Here is a 25373-nt window from a genome sequence, read left to right as displayed (position 1 = left end):
AAAAGTATCAATCAATATTTGATAGCTTAAAGTGAATGTAAATTTTGATGCTAAAGTGCCCGGTTTTTAAAACTTTGATTAAAAACAGGGGTATTTTAATCCATCAAAATTTACATTTCACTCCTGTTGTGAAAAAAACTTACCTTTTAAACTTCACAGCAGCTCCAGCTTCCTCCGGTCTCAGAAGCCATTTCTGATTCAGTGTCTGATTCACTGCTGTGATTGGAGGAAGCCGGATGCCTCATTTTAGACCCAGGAAGAGGCTTTGAAATGGGTGGAGGAAGCTGGAGCTGCTGTGAAGATTAAAAGGTAAGTTTTTTTTCACAACAGGAGTGAAATGAAAATTTTGATGAAGTGCCCCTGTATTTAATCGTTGTTATAAAAACCGGGCACTTTAGCATCAAAATTTACATTCACTTTAAAGATTTTATTAACTTGTTTTGTGGCTGTAGCAAAGGCAAAAATTGTATATAAATGCCCTTTACTATTACATAGTGCATGGTAATTTCAGACAACCATCAACAGTGTGATTAATTAGAATCGGGCTAATCAATCTATATATTTTTTAAAACAATTAACTTACTTAGACATAAAAACAGGATGGTTGCAATTTTTGTAAAACTTGTAGCAAAGTCGATGTTGAAATGAAAATTTCAAAATAGGTTTGGAAAGATGAAAACCTACAAAATCATTTACCAAGATAGTTTTTGTGTAAAATGCCTCATTCTGACAAAAAAAATTACACACTGCGCAGCAATAACATGTCACATATCAACTACAACATTTCATCTTCAAACATTGTCCAATGGAATTTAGGAATATAATTCCCAAAAATGGAAAAATATAGAGAAATATTTGGCACATAAAACACTGTCCCGATAAGTTTTTATGTATTTATTATTATTATTTTTGGTTTTAGAGCACTGGTCTTTCAATCTCTTCTTGAAAGTGAAATCCTAATTAGACTATATCATTCATACATAAAATAAGTGCATTTTAAGATTGTTAGATCACGATCAAGAGAGTATCAAATACCACTGCCCTAATGTCATGTAGACATCACTGAAGGATCGTGATGAGTGTTCTGCAAGGTGCTACTTCATACAGCATTATAGAAAAGTGATCTCACCTTGCCTTTGACTGAGGCACATAAGGTGCTATACAGTTCATCAGTGCAACAATCAGAAGCCTTCTATAGACAAGGCCCCAAAACTATTTAGTATTTCAAGGATCCTTCAAAACACTGCAATGCAATGTGCAAGAGGTTTTCTAGAATTAGATAAGTTACTGTGCATTTTTCTTTTCTTCAGGAACTCATATGGACATCACCATAAATGGCCCATCATTTTGCAAAATGACGATCTTCCTGCTTCGTCAAGACGTCTTGGAAAAGTCTTACAGTGTCGCAAGGACCCGTGAAAAGGATAATATCACTGTTAATACAGTCTGTCCAACTCCAAATACCAGAGCTTCAAGAGGGGCCATGTTTTTTCCTGCTACCCTGTAAATCCCAGCAACAGCTGCACCTGGAAAATGATAAAATAATAATGGTTTAGCAAATAATGTAAAAATGTCATGAGATATTAAAGGAACTTTCAAATAAAAGTATGTTGGTGCCCTAAAGCCCAAGCATAATTTTGTAAACAACTTTGCAGAACATATGGTCTTAGCCTCATTTACACTCCCACATTGCAGATCTGACAAGCATCATCACTGATGATCTCGGGAGCATGCACAGCAGCTTATTGGTGGGTTTACACTAGATTATTGATGATCTCGGGAGCATACACAGCAGCTGATTGGTGGGTTTACACTCCCTCACTGCTGATCTTGCAAGTATACACAGCTGCTTATTATTGGGTTTACACTACCTCACTTCTGTTCTCAGGAGCATAAACAAACAACTGCTGATTGGTGGGTTTACACTCCCCCTATTACTGATCTCAAAAACATACACAGCTGCTAATTTTTGGGTTTACACTCCCTAAATGCTGTTCTCGGGAGCATACACAGTTGCTGATTTGTGGGTTTACACTCCCTCACTACTGATCTGACAAACATACACAGCAGCTGATTGGTGGGTTTACGCTAGATCACTGATGATCTCGGGAGCATACACAGCTGCTTATTATTGGGTTTGCATTACCTCACTTCTGTTCTCAGGAGCATAAACAACTGCTGATTGGTAGGCTTACACTAGATCACTGATGATCTCGGGAGCATACACGGCTGCTGATTGGTGGGTTTACACTCCCCCATTACTGATCTTGAAAGCATACACAGCTGCTAATATTTGAGTTTACACTCCCTAACCGCTGTTCTCTGGAGCATACACAGCTGCTGATTGGTGGGTTTACTCACCCTCACTACTGATCTCAGGAGCATATGCAGCTGCTGATTGTCTCTCACTGTTGACCTCAGGCACATATGCTTGTTGAGTATGTTTTGTGTTGTGTGCATGAAAACAAGTGTTTATAATGCAAACTTGTTTAGGACTAGAGAGATTTTATCATACTAAAATGACCCTCTAATTGCATTCTACAATCTTTTGGTCACAATTAAATCTGATATATGTCTGCACCATTTTGTGTTCCAGATTGTTATGTTTTGCAAGTTTTTTTTGTCCAATAAAGCTCTTTAGAAAAAGCAAGAAAAAGGGAAGAAGGTCGCTGTTTTTTGTTTGTTTTTTAAATATTCTTATAAAATAATGAGTTGTTTAACTTCCTACTCATTTTTCCACTGCCATCATTTTATAAGTATGTTGTTGTTTAATTGGTGGGCTATATAAAACATAAAAACACTGCTTTTTATGCCTCTAAGATGTAATAAATTGTTTCTCTCCTAATACATTTTAACAAATATATTGCAGAAGAAGAATACCAACACCAGGGTGCATGAAGGGATTATAAAGATTAATAAAGAGATTGCATTTGCATTCAAATTTAAAACAGCCTGATAATGTTAATTAAAGGGACATGAAAGTCAACATTACGTTTCCATAGTTTAGTTAGAACATGCAATTTTAAGAGTTTTTTCAATTTGCTTCTTTTATGAAATTTACTTTCTTCTCTTCAAACCCTTTGTTGAAAAGCATGTCTAGGATGTCTGCGGAATGTTTTATACAAGGTATCATGTAAAACAGATAATTTAGATTATATGTAGGAGAGAAAAAAAAACATAATGAATATCTCACCTGATACATTCATTTATTTCATGGTGGCAAGAGTCCACGATCCTTTACATATGGGATATACCTTCCTGCCAGGAGGAGGCAGGCTCATGGACTCTCGTCACCATGAAAGAAATGAATTTATCAGGTGAGATATAAATGTTTTCTTTCATATTGGTGGTGAGAGTCCACGATCCATTACATAAAGGAACTAATAACCAAGTTGTGGAAGTCCATGAGTAACAAATAAAGGGAGGGATTGAAAAACAGCTTTTTTTTCACTGAGAAATTAAATCCACAACCCAAAAAAGAAAATATATCTCTTATGACGACTCAAAATATAGGCTCAATATCACACTGAGACAACTGCCTGAAGGATCTTTCTATCGAAGGCTGCTTCTGACAAGACAAAAACATCTACCACCTAACATTTACCAATTGTAAACTAGGGCCCTGTATGGAATGAACAAAGACTGGGATTTGACTATGTTTTTATAAATGTGTACTTTTACTTTAGTTGTTAAGAAATGTTCGGACAAGATGCAGTCAAACTGTGATGGCACAATGGGTGAAGTTATGTGAAGGGTACTTAAGTGAGCTGCATTTGTATAAATATATACATGATTGAGGACAACAGTGTCCGAAACGTTGCATTGTTTGTTGCACTTGAATACATTTTGAAACTACTCCACTGATGCTGCTGCATTTTTGAACTGCTAAGGCAAAAACATCAAAATGGTAAAATGTAGTAAAAGTATGCAGAGTAGACAAAGTGGCTGCATTCCAAATTTGTCCAAGATGTGGCAACTGATCAAGTAGAATGAGCTGTAATTCTCTGAGGCAGAGGCTGACCTGCCTCCAAAACATGTTAGACTAGTCTACCCTTGTCTGCGCTTTGTTTTTAAAGCTTGTTGCCATGTTTTAATATGAAGAAATAAAGCTCCAGTTTGTTTTACCTTATCCGGTTTATACTCGGTTTGAATATCAAAAGTTTTAACCAAGAGGCTAAAGAAATAGCAGAGGCTTCCTGGCCTTTCCTAGGGCCAGAAGAAAGAATAAACTGTCTAGAAGTTTGAAAACCTAAGTAGCATCAACATAATATTTTAATACTCTAACAACTTCCAAAAAATGTTAAGACCTTTTAAAAGTATTTTTTGGACTAGGACACAAGGAGGGAACAACAATCCCCCTACTAAGTTTTGGGAGGAAACAACTTTAGGTAAAAATGTGAATATAGTCCACAAAACCGACTTATCCTGATGGAATATCAAATAAGGAGACTCACAAGAGAGAGAGAGAGAAGATAATTCAGAACTTCTAGCAGAAGAGATTGCCAAAAGAAATAACACTTTCCAAGAAAAAAGAAATGTTAGGACTCCAAGAAGGATTAATGAGCCTAATGACAGGTTTAATTCGGATTAAGGCCTGAACGAAAAATGAACATCAGGATGATTAGCAATCTTCTTATGAAACAATACAGAAAGAGCAGAGATTTGTCCTTTCAAAGAACTGGCAGATACATCTTTATCTAAACCATCCTGCAAAAACTGAAGAATCCTAAGAATTCTAAAAGAATGCCAGGAATAATAACAGCCAATACACCATGGAATATATGTTTTCCAAACATTGTGATACATTTTCAGAGAGACATGCTTGCGAGCCTGAATCAGAGTGTTAATCACATAGTCATATAATCCTCTATGACTGAGAACTAAGAGTTCAAATTCCATGCCATCAAGTGTAGAGACTGTAAAAGGGACCTTGAGACAGAAGGTCTGGCCTTAGAGGAAGATGCCATGGTGGGCAACTGGATATTCGGACCAGGTCCGAACACTTATGGCATATGAATCACTGTAATTAAGTAAGAATTGGCTTCTGCCTAAGAGAGGATTATGAGATACTTCTGTCATAGCCATGGAACTGTGAGTTTCCCCTTGATGATTGACATATGCTACTGTAATATTTCAGTCTGAAACCATATACAAGGCTCCTTTTTCAATAGGGGCCAAGCCTGAAGGGCCATGTAAAGTGCACAGAGCTCCAAAATATTGATTGACAACCTTGTCTCCTGAGGATTCCAAACCCCTTGCGCTGTCAGGGACCCCCAAACAGCTCCTCAACCTGAAAGACTTGCATATGTGGTGATCACAGCGCAGGTAGGATGAGCAAAAGAAGCCCCCTGAGTAATAGATTGGTGATTCAGTCATAAAGATAGAGATAGGTGTGTGCTGGAGTCTAAGAATATTACTTGAGGCGGACTTCCGGTGGGGGCGGAGCTAGCAGAGGCACGCTAGCACGATGCTCTGAGGGAAAGAGCTAACTTCCACACATCCCACAGCGCACAGTTTCCTTGGCCCTATCGAACTTGGGGCCTGGAAGGCCTAGACAGCGCTAGGAAGTCCTATACAGACGCCTGTGGCCCTGTCGGCTAGGGCTCAGCGGAGGTGATTAAAATTTCTACTGGCTGCTCAAGAAGGCGCTGAAGAGGTAGACGCGGTAAGCTACAGGAGGGCAGTACTGGTAACTCCATTCTACCGGCCTCAAGGAAAGCCAAGGCGACCTGTGGATCCAGCTGCTCTGCCTACAAACTGGTTAAAAGCCAGAGGAAGAATTTGCAGCTACAGTACACACAGGAGCACAAAGGCAGCCGCCCACGGAGTGTAGCCGGGACTGCCCGGCATATAGCCGCACAACAACGGAGGAGAAGGGAAGAGGCCACACGCTGTCTCCCTGCCGCCAGAAAGCTGGAGTGGCTGATGAAGGCGGTAGATTAAGAGGATAAACGGCAAACAGCGTTAATCTACACAACTATCAGGCTCGGCACTCGTTTCAATCTTGAGGTACAGTCAAGATACCACTTCAGATATGTGAGTAACTCTATTGCTACTACTATATGTGCCTATGCGCTATTTTTTGCTGACATAAGTGGATTGACAGGCTGCAAGAGGGTTAAAGGAAGTGTGGGGACTGTGTTAGCAATTTCTCTTAACACGCTGCTTGCCTGCATTTAACAAGCTCTGCATGTGGCCTTACTACTAACACAATAATGCTTCAGACTGGTCTGTATCCTAATCCACTAAAGAGTCTCCCAATTTGCTTATTGAGATCCTGATCACAAAGTTAGAACTGGGATCTGCCGGGCTACAAGTTCTCTTCACCACTGTGTATAAGGAGCCTAACTACATTTAAAAAGCCACTTGTTGTTTTCAGGGCTATACAGTGCGCAAAGCGCCTCTTAAAAGACTGGCGGAAGCTATAGGGCCCCTGGACATACTGCAAGTGGGTAATTAGCCCGTTCAGGGCAAGAAGGGTCCTTTTCAGTTAGGTGGCCCTGTCATAAGCCCTGTATAGCCCACCTTATTTCTACAGCAGCGCCACGGCACCATCTAGAAAAATTCAGCTGTAAAGATTAACTCATATTTGGAAGTGTCAGACGGACATTTGGTTCTGGAGGTTCACGAGATACAAAGAGAATGTGAAAGCCCCTACTAAGGAACTGTTGTATATCTCTGGTTCCTGCTTGACTTAAATCTATACAAAGAACACAGATTCTGATATATAAAGGAAAACCTACAATTGACTGGGACAGTTTTTGGTTCTAAGGCACACGGGGTGACTTGGCTGATTGTCTAACCTGTGCCTCTTTTCTCCCCTTTTCTTTTTTTCTTTCTTTCTTTTTCTTGAAGTAACCTTAGTTGCTATCTCCCCCTAATTTGTTGCAGAGACTCTGTGAATATAACCATTGACTAACGCAATAGTAACGAAGCTACAAATGTGATTGGTGCATCCTAACTTTAATGGTTTCATGTGCTTTTTCTCTTTCTTTTCTTGTTTTCTTCTCTTGCTTCCTCCTTTTGTCTTGTGTTATTTGCTTGCTCTTTCTCACTCTTTTTGCTCTCCTTAAAAATTCAAAAAATATCTCCTGTATTTGCAACTACTACCATACCAGGGAGTAGCCATTGTGAGGTTCTGAATATAATTGGGTAAACTTCAGTGTTGAAAACTTTTTCTTATGTACTGCATAGAGGTATATTTGCTTGAATTCTCTTTCGAGCTTTGAAGTTTATCTGTCTGATTGCTGCTCCAACTGAAGTTGTATAGTGCGTCTAACCTCCTTAGCTAGGAGCAGGGAGGAAAAGGGGCAGGGTTGCTATTGTCTGTATCTTAAGGCTCTTTTCCAGGGGCACCTATGTTATAGAAATCTGGATATTAGATTCCTGGAACTATTGTGGGCAAGAGTACTTAGCCTCTGAATTTGTGAATTAACCTTGGTAATTGGTTATATCTTAAAGCAACACCTGTTTAGGGGTACAATTCTAGGAACAACAAATCCTTACACCTCTCAATTTAACCAGCTGTGCAAAGCAACCGCTTGGTGAGTTCATTTAGCCTAGAATATAGTTATAATAACTCTTAGGTGATATTGCGTACAACACCCCCTCTAACTTACACTCACTACCACTAACAGATCACTGTCCAGTCGGCTTATTCCTGACTGGCTTGTTTTTCCACCACCAATTCCCCACTTTGTACACCCACTATCTCACACTATTTTGGCCCAACAGGGCTTTAGTATTTAGCCCCTTTTTTCGTCACCAATCACGTGCACTTCACTATCGGGACAGAGATTTTCTGCCCTACTCTCTCATGGACAAATATATGTCACAATCTAAACCCAATTCTCCAGCGATGCCACCTAGGCAGAAAGACAAAAAGGCTAAATCCACTGAGCAGGAGGCCCATAATGACTCCAACATAAGTAACATTGACACAACAGCACTCCTACATCAAATATCTCTACTCTTTACACTGCAGTTTGAAGGGCTGAAACAAGAAATTTCCAATTTATCAACAGAGGTTAAACAGATTGCACCTAGACTTCTAGAATTAGAAACCAGAGTTTCAGATGCTGAAGACAAAATACACACGCTAGAACAGACTACCACCGCGCAAGAGAAAATCTTGCACACATTGCAGGCAAGATTAGAGGATTTAGAAGACAGATCACGCCGCAATAACCTAAGAGTTATTGGGCTACCTGAAACTGTAGAATTCTCAGACCTCCTGAAATTTGCTTCCTCTACACTCCCACAGTTAGTTGGTAGCTGTATAGAGAATTTGGTAATCCCAGTGGAAAGGGCCCATAGAATAGGATCACTACGTAAACAACTAGATGGGTCCCTAAAACCCAGACCTGTAATTATAAAGTTTTTAAACTTTCAAGACAAGTTTCATTTACTTAGGCTTTATCGCAAAAACAATGGAATTATGTTAGGCCAAATAAGGCTTCTTTTGTTTCAAGATTTTTCAGTGGAAACACAAGCTAAACGGAAGGTGATGGCACCATACTGCTCCAGACTTATTAAAGCCAATATTAAGGCGAGGCTTCTGTATCCAGCTAAGATTTTGCTGGAGAAGGATGGTGCCACACTCGCGTTTACCAAACCAGAGGAAATACAAGCTTTCTGCTTAGACAATGGGATCCTATAAAGTTATAAGGTTTTTGTTTTGTCTGGGTTCCACGGCCGGAGGGAAGGTTACTCCGCCGCAGCCTGGTTTTCTGATTTGGTATTATATTTCCCTTTTTTTTTTTTTTTTTTTTTCTCTTCTTCCCCTCTCCCTTTTTCTCGTTTCTTTCCTTTCCCTCCCCCCATCACCAGCTAAGTAATAAAGATGCATAAATTAAAGTTGTTATCTTGGAATATTGGGGGAATCTCCTCACCAATCAAACGAAAATTAATGATAAAACACCTCGGGGCTTATAAACCCGATATAGCTTTTATTCAAGAGACCCACCTCCCCCCGGTAGAAGCATTGAAACTTAAAAGCAAATGGGTTGGTGAGGTTCTATATACACCTTACAGCCAAAAGAAAAGAGGATTGGCCATCTTGTTAAATAAACAGCTAGAGTATCAGGTAGTCTCAGCAGAAAATGACCTAGAAGGAAGATACCAAATTGTTAAAATTCAGATTAATCAAAACCCATATGTATTTTGCAATTTATACAGACCTAATAAAACAGAAAGAGGATTTTGGGAATTTTTAAGTAATAAGCTACATAATTTTATTGGGGAGAATATAATTATTGTTGGTGACTATAATATGACATTCTCACACACTTTAGATAGATTTAATAGTAAATCCACTGACAAAAAGGTCAGGGAAGCAAAGTTACTCGCTAAGCTCTGTCAGAAGCTGTCCCTCAAGGATATTTGGCGAATCCAACATCCAGATCATAGGGAATATACATGCAAATCTAAATCCTTTAGATCCTTCTCGAGAATAGATTTCTTCCTAATCTCTAGTCAAATGTTGCGGTCAGATATTAAATCAGATATTAAAGAAATCAAATTATCTGATCACGCAATAATCTCATTAGAAATTCAGTATAGAATACCGCTCCGGGCTAGTAATGCGCGCTTGTTCTTTCCTCAATATCTTTCTCATAATATTAAATTCTCTACGTGGCTGCAACAGAGGTGGAAAGAGTTTTTTGATTTTAATAAGAACTATCTGAGTAAGCCTGAAATTCTTTGGGAAACGGCAAAGGCGGTTATGAGAGGCGAAATAAAAGCATATTTGATCAGGGAGAAGGCCAAAAGAAAGCAGCGAGAGGAACAGTTAGCTAACACGCTTAGGAATAAATACTCTCAATATATTCGGAATCCTTCTATAGGAAATTGGAACAAATATAAAAAGGCTAAATCGGAACGAGACCTCTTCTTTAAACAATTAATGACTGTAGATGATTTGAAGCAAAAAGCTTTTTTTGCAGGTAGTCAAGGTATATCGGCTAAAACATTAGCTAGAATGGTAAAGGCCAGACAACAAAAAAATTATATCTCAGCTATTAAATACCAAGGTAAAAGACTGATCAAGAGTTCAGAGATAAGAGAAGCCTTCCTAGATTACTTTCAAAAAGTATATTCCTCCACACCAATAGATGTAGCCAATAAAGATTATTTTTTGGAACAGATTAAGTTACCACAGGCTACAACTCAGGATATACAAATACTAAATGAACCCATCACGATCAAAGAGATAACGGATGCAATAAATAATTTAAAATCAGGCAAAGCGCCTGGTCCGGATGATCTTCCGGCCGAATACTATAAACTCCTACGCGAGCAAATTCTCCCTCTTCTCCAGTCTTTATTTAATGATTATTTTATTAATAATAAAGTACAGTCCTCCCTATTCTCTGCTTCACATGTGGTTTTGATCCTGAAAAAAGGAAAAGACCCTGAAGCACCAGCATCCTACAGACCTATTTCGCTCCTTAATCAGGATTATAAACTGCTGACAGCCATTATCGCGAATAGGCTTAAAAGCTGTCTAGACTATATAATACATTCTGATCAAATGGGGTTTATGAGAGGTCGCAATCCTGTCAAAAATATTCGGAAAGCACAATTAGTATTGGACTTTTTTGCAAATAAAACATTTCAGAAATCCCATGTCAGACCTGATCTAGCAATCTTAACGGTCGATGCCGAAAAGGCATTCGACTCAATCGGATGGGATCACCTCTTCAGGTCATTGGAAGGCTTTGGTCTGTCGGGCTGTTTTCATCAGTTTATACAGAGACTCTATAGCAACCCGCTGTCAGCAATTATTATCAATGGAGAAACATCGAACAGATTTCCATTGGGGAGAGGGACTCGGCAGGGTTGCCCGCTATCCCCTCTATTATTTAATCTATCCTTAGAGCCCCTGGCAATATATCTGAGACAGGAAGTAAAAGGAATTAGAATAGGTACCCAAAAAATTGTACTCTCGCTCTTTGCAGACGATCTGCTTTTGTTTCTTAGTAATACCGCGCAGGCTATACCTCAAGTTCTCCAGATATTCAGTTTGTTTGGATCCTTTTCTGGCTATAGGATTAATAATGAAAAATCAGAACTTTTATGGATATACAAACCAAGAATAGAAGTGATTCATCCCTTCCAGGAAACTACATGCCTACGCTACCTAGGAGTATTCCTGAGTAGTAACCCTAGGTTATGGTATGAAATGAATATTTCTAAATGCATTACTGACATACAAGATAAACTACAAAATTGGTCTAATTTATTATTAAGTATTTCTGCTAGAATCATGCTTATCAAAACTATTATGTTCCCTAAGCTTTTTTATTTTTTACAGACTTTTCCACTCCTACTATACAATAAAGATATCGCTCGAATTCAGAGGATCTTTAACAACTTTATCTGGCGCGGGAAGAAACCACGCATAGCTTTCTCGACACTAACTCTTCCTAAAGATCACGGGGCCTGGCGTGCTCAAATATTAGATTATATAACTATGTATCTGTGGGTAAGTTTGCGCTTGATTGGATCACCCAAAGAGAACAAGTTACTTGGTACGATTTGGAATCATTCCAAATAGCTCCTTTTGATTTAAAAGCGATACTTCACATTCCAGCGACAAAACTTCCATCTAACATTTCTCAATTTTTTACTTTGAAAGACGTTGTGATCGCTTGGCAGAAGATTAGTAAAGCACTTCAGAGTAACTTTTGTAAATCACAATTCCTTCCTATAATGGGTAACCCCAGTTTCTTACCAGGTCTGAAGCCATCTGTATTCTTAGAATGGGCCCTAAAAGGCCTGAAGTCACTCGGTCCATTATGTTTAGATAATAAGTTGGTAATAAGGTCCTTTGAGGAGCTGAAAACCAAATATAATTTAACAAACTTATCCTTTTTTGCTTATCTACAGATAAATCACTGGATAGGGAATTTGAGATTGGAAACAGGACCAGATCTGGAGGCTGGAGAATTAGGGAGAATAATAAAGTTATACCAGGAAGGGGGTAGTAGAACTACCCACTTATACAAAATGCTGATTAGCGCACAAGGGGATCAACATATTGATAGAATAACAGCGAAATGGAAGAAAGCATTCTCTCGGGTGGAAAGGGAGTGGGTCGCGGCTAGTCTGAGGTTAATATCCAAGGCCACAGTTACAGTTAGCTGGCAAGAATCTCATCTCAAGCTGATGAATATGGCATACTTGTCACCTGCTAGAATATCAAAGTGGTCTGGCTCCACAGAACGAGGCGAATGCCCTAAATGTAGACAGGCAATGGCAGACTTAATACACTGTGTTTGCAAATGCCCCAAGTTAGTTCAATTCTGGAACAAAGTGAATTTTTGGTGCAACAAACTCTTAGATAACCAGATACAGATTACACAAAAGGAGATATTTTTTCTCTTTAACTCTGATTCACCAACAATCAATTATAGATTCCTAAATGCAGTAATATTGACAGCTAGAAATGTAATATTCTCGAATTGGAAAAGTAAGGGAAGTTTAAGGTTTTCGGAATTCTTGAGTAAAGTACAGCATCAAATAATAATGGAACAATACAACATGAAAAGTCTTAGCAATAAACAACTATATCGATTTTTTGCCAAATGGAAACCTCTGATTCTGGCGTTACCCATAAACTCCCAATTACAATTAATAGCCGCTTTCAGGAAATCTGAGTGGTTTATACAACAGATAGACACTGGAATATTTCCAAGGTCATGGCTATCAGAATCAGCTAACTAGTGAGAGAGAAGGGCACTACTCTCTTTCAGATGTACCTTTTCTCTTATCCCCTTCCCCCCTTCCCTTCTTTCCCTTCCCCTTCCTCCCCTTCCCCCCTTTTTTTTTTTTTTCTCTCGCAAGCTGATTTGCAATATTGGACTCAACCGAATCTGGGATCCTAGGATTCATATAAATTGTAATTAGCTATACATTTAGGATTAGAACTTATATTTTCATCCATCCCAATAGAGTTGGATGTTGCTTAAAGACCTTGTCATAAGCTTAGTGGATACTGCAAGCCAGAACGTTTAACATATCCTTGATATAGAAGAGAATGGATATGAGAAAATTATTGTTCAATAACCCATTCTCAACTCTGTTAAGGGACAGTTAAGATGTGAGTGTTTCTTTTTGTTTTTCGATGTAATGAAAACAGAAAAAACCCAGCTCGGTGCACAAATATTGTCCTCATTGAGATGATTAATCAATTGTGAGAAAGTACATATGTTATGTTATTTTGTTATGTTTATGCTTTGTATCATGCTTTACCTTGCCCTGTGTGGCATAAAAGGTTTGTGTTATTTGATTGTACACTGTGCTGGATTTAAAATAAATATAAAAAAAAAAAAAAAAAAAAAGAATATCACTTGAGATAACTGTGTATTATCCATGCACCATTGACACAGCACAAAATGCTGAAAAGGTCTCATGTGAAAACGAGCAAGAGGGATTGCATCTGAAGCTGCAATTATTAGGCCTAATATTTCCATACAGAGAGCCACTGAGGGGAATTAGAGAGACTGAAGGTTCAGACAAGCTGATATCAATTTTATTCATCTCTGTTCTGTTAGGGAAATAGTAATGGACACTGAATCTATTTGGAAACCTTAAAAAGGTAACCTTTGTCTGAGGAATCAAGGAACTCTTTGGTAAATTGATCCCACAACCATGTCTTTGAAGAAACAACAATAGTTGCTTATGTAAAATTCTGCTAAATGAAAATATTGAGCTAGTACCAATATATTGTCCAGGCAAGGAAATACTGCGATAAACTGCGCTCTGATTACAGACAAAAGGACACCCAGAACCTTGGTAAATATTATTGGAGCTGTAGCTAGACCAAATGGAAGAGCAACAAACTGACAATGTTTTTCCGGAAAAACCAACTTCAGAAACTGGTGATGTTCTGAGTCAATTGGGATGTGAAGGTAATCATCCTTTAAAATTTATTATGGACATAAAGTGACCTTGTTGAAAAGTAGCAGAATAGTCCTGATAGTTTCCATTTTGAAATTCATCTTTGCTATTCTTATAAATTTGTTTAGAGTTTTCAGATCCAAAATTGGTCTGAAGGAGACTTCCTTCTTTGGTACAAAGAAGAGATTTTAATAAAATCCCAACCCTTGTTCTTGTATAGGAACTGGAACAATTACTCCCATATCTTCCAGATCTGAGACAGATTGAAGGAAAAGCATGAACTTTTATTGGATTTTTTTGAATATGGGTTAGAACAAAAACTTTCCTGTGGGAGGCCTTATTCTGAATTCAATTCAGACTAAATGATGCAGGGAGCTAGACCTCTCAGAATTCCTTTAATATTAAATAAATAATGTAGTGGTTAAATGAATATGCATCATCAAGTCTGAGTAATAAGTATAATTCTAAATAAATGTTTTGAATAAATGTTTTAGGTTGTGAATTTAACTGTTAACCACTAGGTGGTGGTGTTGCACATTAGAAAGGAAGCAGCAGAGTAAGGGCTAATATGAGAACCCTGCACATTAGAAAGGAAGCAGCAGAGTAAGGGTTAATATGAGAACCCTATATAAGGCTATTCACAGATATATTGTATGAGCATGATTAAGGGAGACTGTCTCAAAACTTTGCTTGACTTTTATACTGCTGTATTGTACAAGATGTTTCAATAAATAACAAGTGGACTTATTTATGGTGCTGAGCATTCTGCATGTTTATGGTGGAGGGGAAGCAGTCAACCCTGTTCCTTGTGCATCAGTCAAGAAAATGTACTGTATACAACTTTGTATCAGGGCCATATATACACATATACATATATAAATAAACTTTTAATATAAAAAGTGCCCTAAACATAGCTATGATTGTCTATATTTAAAAAAAATGTAAAACATACTTACTCAAAGACACTTGTCCACTGTCAATCAAGTAGCAGACAGCTAAACCAGTACTGAAACATATCAGCAGAGATAATGGAATAGGATTATAACGTTGATCTGTAAAGGGAGGCAAAAGATGAGTCTCTGTGACCGAATTTACAGAGAGCCCATGAGGCGAAACCATTGTATCATTATCCAATACTTCAAATGCATCCCTCTGACAAGCACTCTATGGGGAAATCGGGCTTCAATATGCTCTGAAAGCCCCTTTACTGAAGAAAGCAAGCACATCATCATCATGCTTCAACCACCTCCAACGGAGGCAAAGTAAAAAACTGAGGTATGTATGAGGTGAAAGGGGTTTTATAGGCTTTTGGGGTTTGAAAGACTTTGCCTCCTCCTGGCTGGAAGGTGTATCCAATATGTAACGGATCGTGGACTCTTGCCACCTATTCGAAAGAAAATTACAGTACAAATAATGTTTATTATATTACATTTAGTTTGAGTGTGCCCACAGTTAGTGGGAATTATTTTTGATATAATAAAAAAAGATGTTTAAAAGATTTTATGAATTGAACAAATAATTTAAACCCCAAAAGTGATCTTTCAGTATTTGATTCTGTACATATATAACACAAAGCAGGTGTGCACACAATTTACATGAACAGTGAAATATACCTCAGGCCCCATCCCACAAAATACAATCAGATTGTCTTAATGGTTGACTCACATTCCGCCTATAACCAAAGGCCGTACTTTCTTGTCAAAAACCCCCATAAGGTAATATTTTTGGCTAGGCCAAAGTAAATACATTCATCAGAATATACAGACACACATGCCTGGCATCATCAAAATATATTGTATATGTTTATTTAATGGTGCCATATTATAAGATGGGGAGGGGAGATGGGAAATAGAAAAGCTCAGTAGCTGTAATAGGGCCCCAAATATTTTGCAAGACAATGAAAGTGACAGGAGAGCAATTTTTACTTTGTTGCATCTGAAAGAAAAAAAAAGCATTTTTAAATTTTTGAACAGATGTTTACTTTTTATATTTGTTGTGCTTGCCACTGTCCTGCAACAGGGCTTTATGGGTTGTCCTTACCAACCAATCAATCTGTTCCTAGAAATGATTTGTGTATAAACATGCACTTCCTGTTTTATCTTTAAGAGGCATAAAACACTATCGGCTAGATTTAGAGTTTGGCGGCCAAAGGGGTGCGTTAGCTACGCGTGCTTTTGTTCTCCCGCACCTTTTAAATACCGCTGGTATTTAGAGTTCACAGAATGGCTGGGTTTTCACTGCGTTAGGCTCCAAAAAGGGAGCGTAGAGCATAATTTAACGCCACTGCAACTCTAGATACCAGCGGTGCTTACGGACGCGGTAATCCCCATAGAAAACAATGGGGCATTTTGAGCTGAAAAAAAACCTAACACCTGCAAAAAAGCAGCGTTCAGCTCTTAACGCAGCCCCATTGTTGTCTATGGGGAAACACTTCCTACGTCTGCACCTAACACTCTAACATGTACCCCGAGTCTAAACACCCCTAACCTTACACTTATTAACCCCTAATCTGCCGCCCCCGCTATCGCTGACACCTGCATATTTTTTTTAACCCCTAATCTGCCGCTCCGTAAACCGCCGCTACCTACATTATCTCTGCGTACCCCTAATCTGCTACCCCTAACACCGCTGACCCCTATATTATATTTATTAACCCCTAATCTGCCCACCACAACGTCGCCTCCACCTGCCTACACTTATTAACCCCTAATCTGCCGAGCGGACCGCACCGCTACTATAATAAAATTATTAACCCCTAATCCGCCTCAATAACCCTATAATAAATAGTATTAACCCCTAATCTGCCCTCCCTAACATCGCTGACACCTAACTTCAATTATTAACCCCTAATCTGCCGACCGAATCTCGCCGCTACTGTAATAAATGGATTAACCCCTAAAGCTAAGTCTAACCCTAACACCCCCCTAAGTTAAATATAATTTAAATCTAACAAAATAAATTAACTCTTATTAAATAAATTATTCCTATTTAAAGCTAAATACTTACCTGTAAAATAAACCCTAATATAGCTACAACATAAATTATAATTATATTATAGCTATTTTAGGATTTATATTTATTTTACAGGTAACTTTGTATTTATTTTAACCAGGTACAATAGCTATTAAATAGTTAAGAACTATTTAATAGCTAAAATAGTTAAAATAATTACAAAATTACCTGTAAAATAAATCCTAACCTAAGTTACAATTAAACTTAACACTACACTATCAATAAATTAATTAAATAAAATACCTACAATTATCTACAATTAAACCTAACACTACCCTATCAATAAATTAATTAAATACAATATCTACAAATAAATACAATTAAATAAACTAACTAAAGTACAAAAAATAAAAAAGAACTAAGTTACAAAAAATAGAAAAAATATTTACAAACATTAGAAAAATATTACAACAATTTTAAACTAATTACACCTACTCTAAGCCCCCTAATAAAATAACAAAGCCCCCCAAAATAAAAAAAATGCCCTACCCTATTCTAAATTACAAAAGTTCAAAGCTCTTTTACCTTACCAGCCCTTAAAAGGGCCCTTTGCAGGGCATGCCCCAAAGAATTCAGCTCTTTTGCCTGTAAAAAAAACATACAATACCCCCCCCAACATTACAACCCACCACCCACATACCCCTAATCTAACCCAAACCCCCCTTAAATAAACCTAACACTAAGCCCCTGAAGATCTTTCTACCTTGTCTTCACCATGCCAGGTATCACCGATCGTTCCAGGCTCCGAAATCTTCATCCAAGCCCAAGCGGGGGCTAGACATCCATCATCCGACGGCTGAAGAAGTCCAGAAGAGGCTCCAAAGTCTTCATCCTATCCGGGAAGAAGAGTAGATCCGGACTGGCAACCATCTTCTTCCAAGCGGCATTTTCTATCTTCATCCGATGAGGACCGGCTCCATCTTGAAGACCTCCACCGCGGACCCATCTTCTTCTTCCGACGACTTCCCGACGAATGACGGTTCCTTTAAGGGACGTCATCCAAGATGGCGTCCCTCGAATTCCGATTGGCTGATAGTATTCTATCAGCCAATCTGAATTAAGGTAGGAAAATTCTGATTGGCTGATGGAATCAGCCAATCAGAATCAAGTTCAATCCGATTGGCTGATTCAATCAGCCAATCAGATTGAGCTCGCATTCTATTGGCTGTTCTGATCAGCCAATAGAATGCAAGCTCAATCTGATTGGCTGATCCAATCAGCCAATCGGATTGAACTTGAATCTGATTGGCTGATTCCATCAGCCAATCAGAATATTCCTACCTTAATTCCGATTGGCTGATAGAATCTTATCAGCCAATCGGAATTCGAGGGACGCCATCTTGGATGACGTCATTTAAAGGAACCGTCATTCGGCGAGTAGGCGTCGGTTGAAGAGGATGTTCCGCGTCGGCTTGGAAGAAGATGGCTCCGCTCCGGAAGAAAAAAGATTGAAGATGCGGCTTGATAGAAGACTTCATCCCGATGATGGACTTCCAACTTCAGCCCGATGATGGAGTTCTTCAGCCGCCGCTTGGATCCAGACTTCAGCCCGAGGATGGACGTCACTCTTCAGCCCCCCGCTTGGGCTTGGATCAAGACTTTGGACCCTCTTCTGGACAGATCGGGACCCGGTGAGGTGAAGACAAGGTAGAGAGATCTTCAGGGGCTTAGTGTTAGGTTTATTTAAGGGGGGTTTGGGTTAGATTAGGGGTATGTGGGTGGTGGGTTGTAATGTTGGGGGGGGTATTGTATGTTTTTTTTTACAGGCAAAAGAGCTGAATTCTTTGGGGCATGCCCCACAAAGGGCCCTTTTCAGGGCTGGTAAGGTAAAAGAGCTTTGAACTTTTTTATTTTAGAATAGGGTAGGGCATTTTTTTATTTTGGGGGGCTTTGTTATTTTATTAGGGGGCTTAGAGTAGGTGTAATTAGTTTAAAATTGTTGTAATATTTTTCTAATGTTTGTAAATATTTTTTTATTTTTTGTAACTTAGTTCTTTTTTATTTTTTGTACTTTAGTTAGTTTATTTAATTGTATTTATTTGTAGGTATTGTATTTAATTAATTTATTGATAGTGTAGTGTTAGGTTTAATTGTAGATAATTGTAGGTATTTTATTTAATTAATTTATTGATAGTGTAGTGTTAGGTTTAATTATAGATAATTGTAGGTATTGTATTTAATTAATGTATTGATAGTGTAGTGTTAGGTTTAATTGTAGCTTAGGTTAGGATTTATTTTACAGGTAATTTTGTAATTATTTTAACTATTTTAGCTATTAAATAGTTATTAACTATTTAATAGCTATTGTACCTGGTTAAAATAAATACAAAGTTGCCTGTAAAATAAATATTAATCCTAAAATAGCTACAATATAATTATAATTTATATTGTAGCTATATTAGGTTTTATTTTACAGGTAAGTATTTAGCTTTAAATAGGAATAATTTATTTAATAAGAGTTAATAGAGTCTTATCATTGCTTTGAATATATCATTCTATTTGTAATGAACATTCCTCTGCCATTTTCACAGTGCTTTTTTATGTGCATAATAAAAGCTTTTGAGAACCCTGACATATGTATTTTTCATATGTGTCCCTTTTTAAAGCGTTAATATGGTCACCCTAGTTTAACGTCTCTTTAAAATAGTCTGTTGTGGTTTGAGAGGCTCTGCCAATAAAACCAAAACCAAAAACTCTGTAAAATGAGGAACCATAACAGTAAGGTTCAATGTATTCAAAATTGTTATCTATTATAGATTTAAATGGTTTAAAAAACAAAACACAAATCAAATCATATATAACAAATAAACATAGAAATTACTTTGTTGAAAAAATATCATACAGGCTGAATTATTTTGTTCAAAATAATAGGGGCGTTTGGTATTTATTCTGTGTGATGTATACTTTTGTCATTCTGAAATTAGTGTTTCTTTCATGTAATTGGCAAGAGTCCATGAGCTAGTGACGTATGGGATATACAATCCTACCAAGAGGGGCAAAGTTTCCCAACTCAAAATGCCTATAAATACACCCCTCACCACACCCACAATTCAGTTTTACGAACTTTGCCTCCTATGGAGGTGGTGAAGTAAGTTTGTTCTAAGATTTCTACGTTGACATGCGCTTCTCAGCATTTTGAAGCCCGATTCTTCTCAGAGTACAGCGAATGTCAGAGGGACGTAGAGAGTATTACCTATTGAATGCAATGATTTTCCTAACGGGGGTCTTTTTCATGGGTTCTCTGTTATCGGTCGTAGAGATTCATCTCATACCTCCCTTTTCAGATTGACGATATACTCTCATAGACCATTACCTCTACAGATAACTGTTTCAGTACTGGTTTGGCTATCTGCTATATGTGGATGGGTGTCTTTGGGTATGTTTTTATTTCTTAAGACACCTCAGCAATGGTTTGGCACTTTATGCATTAATATAAAGTTCTAAATAAATGTATTGTACATATATTTGCCATGAGTCAGATTTATGTATTTCCTTTTGCAGATTGTCAGTTTCATATTTGGGAAGGTTAATATTGAAAAATATTTTTCTTACCTGGGGTTTAGTCTTTTTTTCAATTGACTACTTGCTCAAATTGCGGGTTGTCTTAGGCTCGTGGGTGCGCTTAATGCTACACTTTATTGCGTCATTCTTGGCGCAAATTTTTTTTTGCTGCGAAGTGCACGTCCGTTGACGCAAGTTCGTCATTTCCGGCGTCATACTTGACGCAGGGGTTCACACAGGGTTGCGTCGCTAGTGACACGAGTGTGTCATTTCCGGACATAGTTGGCGGCAAAAAATATTTCAGTTACGTTGTGTGTCATACTTGGCGCCCAATTTTTTTTTTTTCATTATTTATTGCCCCATTGCTTTTGCCTCTTGCCTTTTGCTATGTCAGAGTACTATGCTATTTGCTTTTTTTCCCATTCCTGAAACTGTCATATAAGGAAATTGATAATTTTGCTTTATATGTTGTTTTTTCTTTTACATTTTGCAAGATGTCTCAATCTGATGCTGCCTCAGAAGTATCTGCTGGAATTTTGCTGCCTGACATCGGTTCTACCAAAGCTAAGTGCATTTGTTGTAAAATTGTGGAGATTATATCTCCAAATGTCATTTGCAATAGTTGTCATGATAAACTTTTACATGCAGATAGAGTTTCCATCTGTAATAGTACATTGCCGGTTGCAGTTCCCTCAACTTCTAATGTACATAATATACCTATGAATTTTAAAGAATTTGTTACTGATTCTATTCAGAAGGCTTTGTCTGCATTTCCACCTTCTAATAAGCGTAAGAGGTCTTTTAAAATGTCTGATAAAGTTGATGAAATTTCAAATGACCGACAGTATAATGAATTATCCACCTCTGATGAGGATCTATCTGATTCCGAAGATCCTTCCTCAGACATTGACACTGAGAAATCTACTTATTTATTTAAAATAGAATATATGCGTTCTTTGTTAAAAGAAGTGTTAATTACTTTGGATATTGAAGAAGCTAGTCCTCTTGATATTAAAACCAGTAAACATTTAAATGCTGTTTTTAAACCTACTGTGGTTACTCCAGAGGTTTTTCCTATTCCTGATGCTATTTCTGACATGATTTCTAAGGAATGGAATAAGCCAGGTACTCCTTTTAATCATTCTGCAAGGTTTAAAAAATTGTATCCTTTACCAGCAATTGCAATAGAGTTTTGGGAAAAGATCCCCAAAGTTGATGGGGCTATTTCTACTCTTGCTAAACGAACCACTATTCCTATGGAAGATAGTACTTCCTTTAAAGATCCTTTAGATAGGAAGACTGAATCTTATCTAAGGAAAGCCTATTTATATTCAGGTCATCTTCTTAGGCCTGCAATTACTTTGGCTGATGTTGCAGCTGCTTTAACTTTTTGGTTGGAGAATTTAGCGCAACAAGAATTGGATTCTAACATATCTAGCATTGTTCGCTTACTGCAACATGCTAATCATTTTATTTGTGATGCTATTTTTGATATTATCAAAATTGATGTTAGATCCATGTCTTTAGCTATTTTAGCTAGAAGAGCCTTGTGGCTTAAATCTTGGACTGCTGATATGACATATAAGTCTAGATTGCTTTCTCTTTCTTTCCAATGTAATAATTTATTTGGTTCTCAGTTGGATTCTATTATTTCAACTGTTACTGGGGGGAAAGGAGTTTTTTTGCTTCAGGATAAAAAACCTAAGGGTAAATCTAAGGCTTCTTATCGTTTTCGTTCCTTTCGTCAAAATAAGGAACAAAAACCTAATCCTTCCCCCAAGGAATCTGTTTCCAATTGGAAGCCTTCCTCAAATTGGAATAAATCCAAGCCTTTTAAGAAACCAAAGTCAGCCCCTAAGTCCGCATGAAGGTGCGGCCCTCATTCCAGCTCAGCTGGTAGGGGGCAGATTAAGGTTTTTCAAGGATGTTTGGATAAATTCTGTCCAAAATCAATGGATTCAGAGCATTGTCTCTCAGGGGTACCGAATTGGATTCAGAGTAAGACCTCCTGTGAGGAGATTTTTTCTCTCACGCATCCCAGTAAATCCAGTAAAAGCTCAGACTTTCCTGAAGTGTGTTTCAGATCTGGAGGTTTCAGGGGTAATCATGCCGGTTCCTTTTCAGGAACAAGGCCTGGGGTTTTATTCAAATCTATTCATTGTCCCAAAGAAAGAAAATTCATTCAGACAGTTCAGTTCTGGATCTGAAAATTTTGAATCGCTATGTAAGAGTACCAACTTTTAAGATGGTGACTATAAGGACTATTCTGCCTTTTGTTCAGCAAGGACATTATATGTCTACAATAGACTTGCAGGATGCTTACCTTTATATTCCGATTCATCCAGAACATTATTAGTTCCTGAGATTCTCTTTTCTAGACAAGCATTACCAATTTGTTGCTCTTCCATTTGGCCTAGCAACAGCTCCAAGAATCTTTTCAAAGGTTCTGGGTGCCCTACTCTCTGTAATCAGAGAACAGGGTATTGTGGTGTTTCCTTATTTGGACAATATCTTGGTACTAGCTCAGTCTTTACGTTCTGCAGAATTTCACACGAATCAACTTCTGTTGTTTCTTTGAAAACATGGTTGGTCAATTTACCAAAAAGTTTTTTGATTCCTCAGACAAGGGTCACCTTTTTAGTTTTCCAGATAGATTCAGTGTCCATGACTCTGTCTCTAACAGACAAGAGACGTTTGAAATTGGTTGCAGCATGTCGGCGCCTTCAGTCTCAGTCATTCCCTTCAGTGGCTATGTGCATGGAAGTTTTAGACCTCATGACTGCAGCATCGGACGCGATTCATTTTGCTCGTTTTCACATGAGACCTCTCCAGCTTTGCATGCTGAATCAATGGTGCCGGGATTATACAAAGATATCACAATTAATATCCTTAAATCCCAATATTCGACACTCTCTGATGTGGTGGTTAAATCACCAGTGTTTAGTTCTAGGGGCCTCTTTTGTTCGGCCAACCTGGACTGTGATCACAACAGATGCGAGTCTTTTAGGTTGGGGAGCTGTCTGGGGATCTCTGACAGCACAAGGAGTTTGGAAATTTCAAGAGGCGAGATTACCAATCAATATTTTAGAATTCTGTGCAATTCTCAAAGCTCTTCAGTTTTGGCCCTTGTTGAAGAGAGAACCGTTCATTTGTTTTCAGACAGACAATATCACAACGGTGGCATATGTCAATCATCAGGGTGAGACTCACAGTCCCATAGCTATGTAAGAAGTATCTTGGATACTTGTTTGGGCGGAATCCAGCTCTTGTCTAATTTCTGCGGTTCATATCCCAGGTGTAGACAATTGGGAGATGGATTATCTCAGCCGTCAGACTTTACATCCAGGGGAGTGGTCTCTCCATCCGGATGTGTTTTCTCAGATTGTTCAGATATGGGGTCTTCCAGAAATAGATCTGATGGCCTCTCATCTAAACAAAAAACTTCCCAGATACCTGTCGAGGTCCAGGGATTCTCAGGCTGGAAGCAGTGGATGCACTGACACTTCCTTTGTGTTATCAACCTGCTTATATCTTCCCGCCTCTAGTTCTTCTTTCGAGAGTGATCTCCAAGTTCATCATGGAACAATCGTTTGTGTTGCTGGTGGCTCCAGCATGGCCCCACAGGTTTTGGTATACGGATATTTGTTCGGATTTCCAGTTGCCAACCATGGCCACTTCCATTAAGGCCGGACCTACTGTCTCAAGGTCCGTTTTTCCATCAGGATCTCAAATCATTAAATTTGAAGGTATGGAAATTGAACGCTTTGTATTAAGTCATAGAAGTTTTTCTGATTCAGTAATAATACTATGTTACAAGCTCGTAAATCTGTCTCTAGAAAGATTTATTATCGAGTCTGGAAGATTTACATTTCATGGTGTTCTTCTCATAAATTCTCTTGGCATTCTTTTAGAATTCCTAGAATTTTACAGTTTCTCCAGGATGGTTTGGATAGGGGTTTGTCTGCAAGTTCCTTGAAGGGACAAATCTCTGCTCTTTCAGTTTTATTTCACAGAAAGATTGCTAAACTTCCTGATATTCACTCTTTTGTACAGGCTTTAGTTCGTATTAAGCCCGTCATTAAATCAATTTCTCCTCCTTGGAGTCTTAATTTGGTTTTGAAGGCGTTACAGGCTCCTCCATTTGAGCCTATGCATTCTTTGGACATTAAACTACTTTCTTGGAAAGTATTGTTCCTTTTGGCCATCTCTTCTGCTAGAAGAGTGTCTGAGCTATCTGCTCTTTCTTGTAAATGTCCTTTTCTGATTTTTCATCAGGATAAGGCGGTTTTGCGGACTTCATTTCAATTTTTACCTAAGGTTGTGAATTCTAACAACATTAGTAGAGAAATTGTTGTTCCTTCTTTGTGTCCTAATCCTAAGAATCCTTTGGAAAGATCCTTACATTCTTTGGATGTGGTAAGAGCTTTGAAATATTATGTTGAAGCTACTAAAGATTTCAGAAAGACTTCTAGCCTATTTGTTATATTTTCTAGTCCTAGGAAAGGTCAGAAAGCCTCTGCTATTTCCTTGGCCTCTTGGTTAAAGCTTTTGATTCTTTAAGCTTATTTGGAGTTGGGTCAAGCCCCGCCTCAGAGAATAACAGCTCATTCTACTAGATCAGTCTCCACTTCATGGGCTTTTAAGATTGAAGCTTCAGTTGATCAGATTTGCAAAGCAGCGACTTGGTCCTCTTTGCATACATTTACTAAATTCTACCGTTTTGATGTATTTGCTTCTTCTGAAGCAGTTTTAGTATAAAAGTTCTTCAGGCAGCTGTTTCAGTCTGATTCTTCTGCTGATGTTTTAAGTTTTTCTTTGCTTCATGAGAATAATTTATATTTTGGGTTGTGGATTATTTTTTCAGCATTTGGCTGTTGTTTATTTTTATCCCTCCCTCTCTAGTGACTCTTGCGTGGAGTTCCATATCTTGGGTATTTAATATCCCATACGTCACTAGC

General features: G+C 38.1%; 1 protein-coding gene across 1 annotated transcript in view; it reads right to left on the bottom strand.

Moving 5' to 3' along the window:
• Window positions 1-456: 456 nt before the first annotated feature.
• TMEM170B (transmembrane protein 170B) overlaps window positions 457-25373 on the bottom strand; it is a 77534-nt gene continuing 52617 nt past the window's right edge. The window contains exon 3 of the mRNA XM_053713104.1: window positions 457-1526. Coding sequence (XP_053569079.1) covers window positions 1396-1526 — 131 coding nt within the window. The 3' untranslated portion in view covers window positions 457-1395. The remainder of the gene's footprint in view (window positions 1527-25373) is intronic.

This window comes from Bombina bombina, chromosome 5 (assembly GCF_027579735.1).
Source record: "Bombina bombina isolate aBomBom1 chromosome 5, aBomBom1.pri, whole genome shotgun sequence".
In the NCBI taxonomy this organism is placed as follows: domain Eukaryota; kingdom Metazoa; phylum Chordata; class Amphibia; order Anura; family Bombinatoridae; genus Bombina; species Bombina bombina.
The sequence above is the reverse complement of the archived record's forward strand: the minus strand, read 5'-3'. Positions and strand labels throughout refer to the sequence as shown.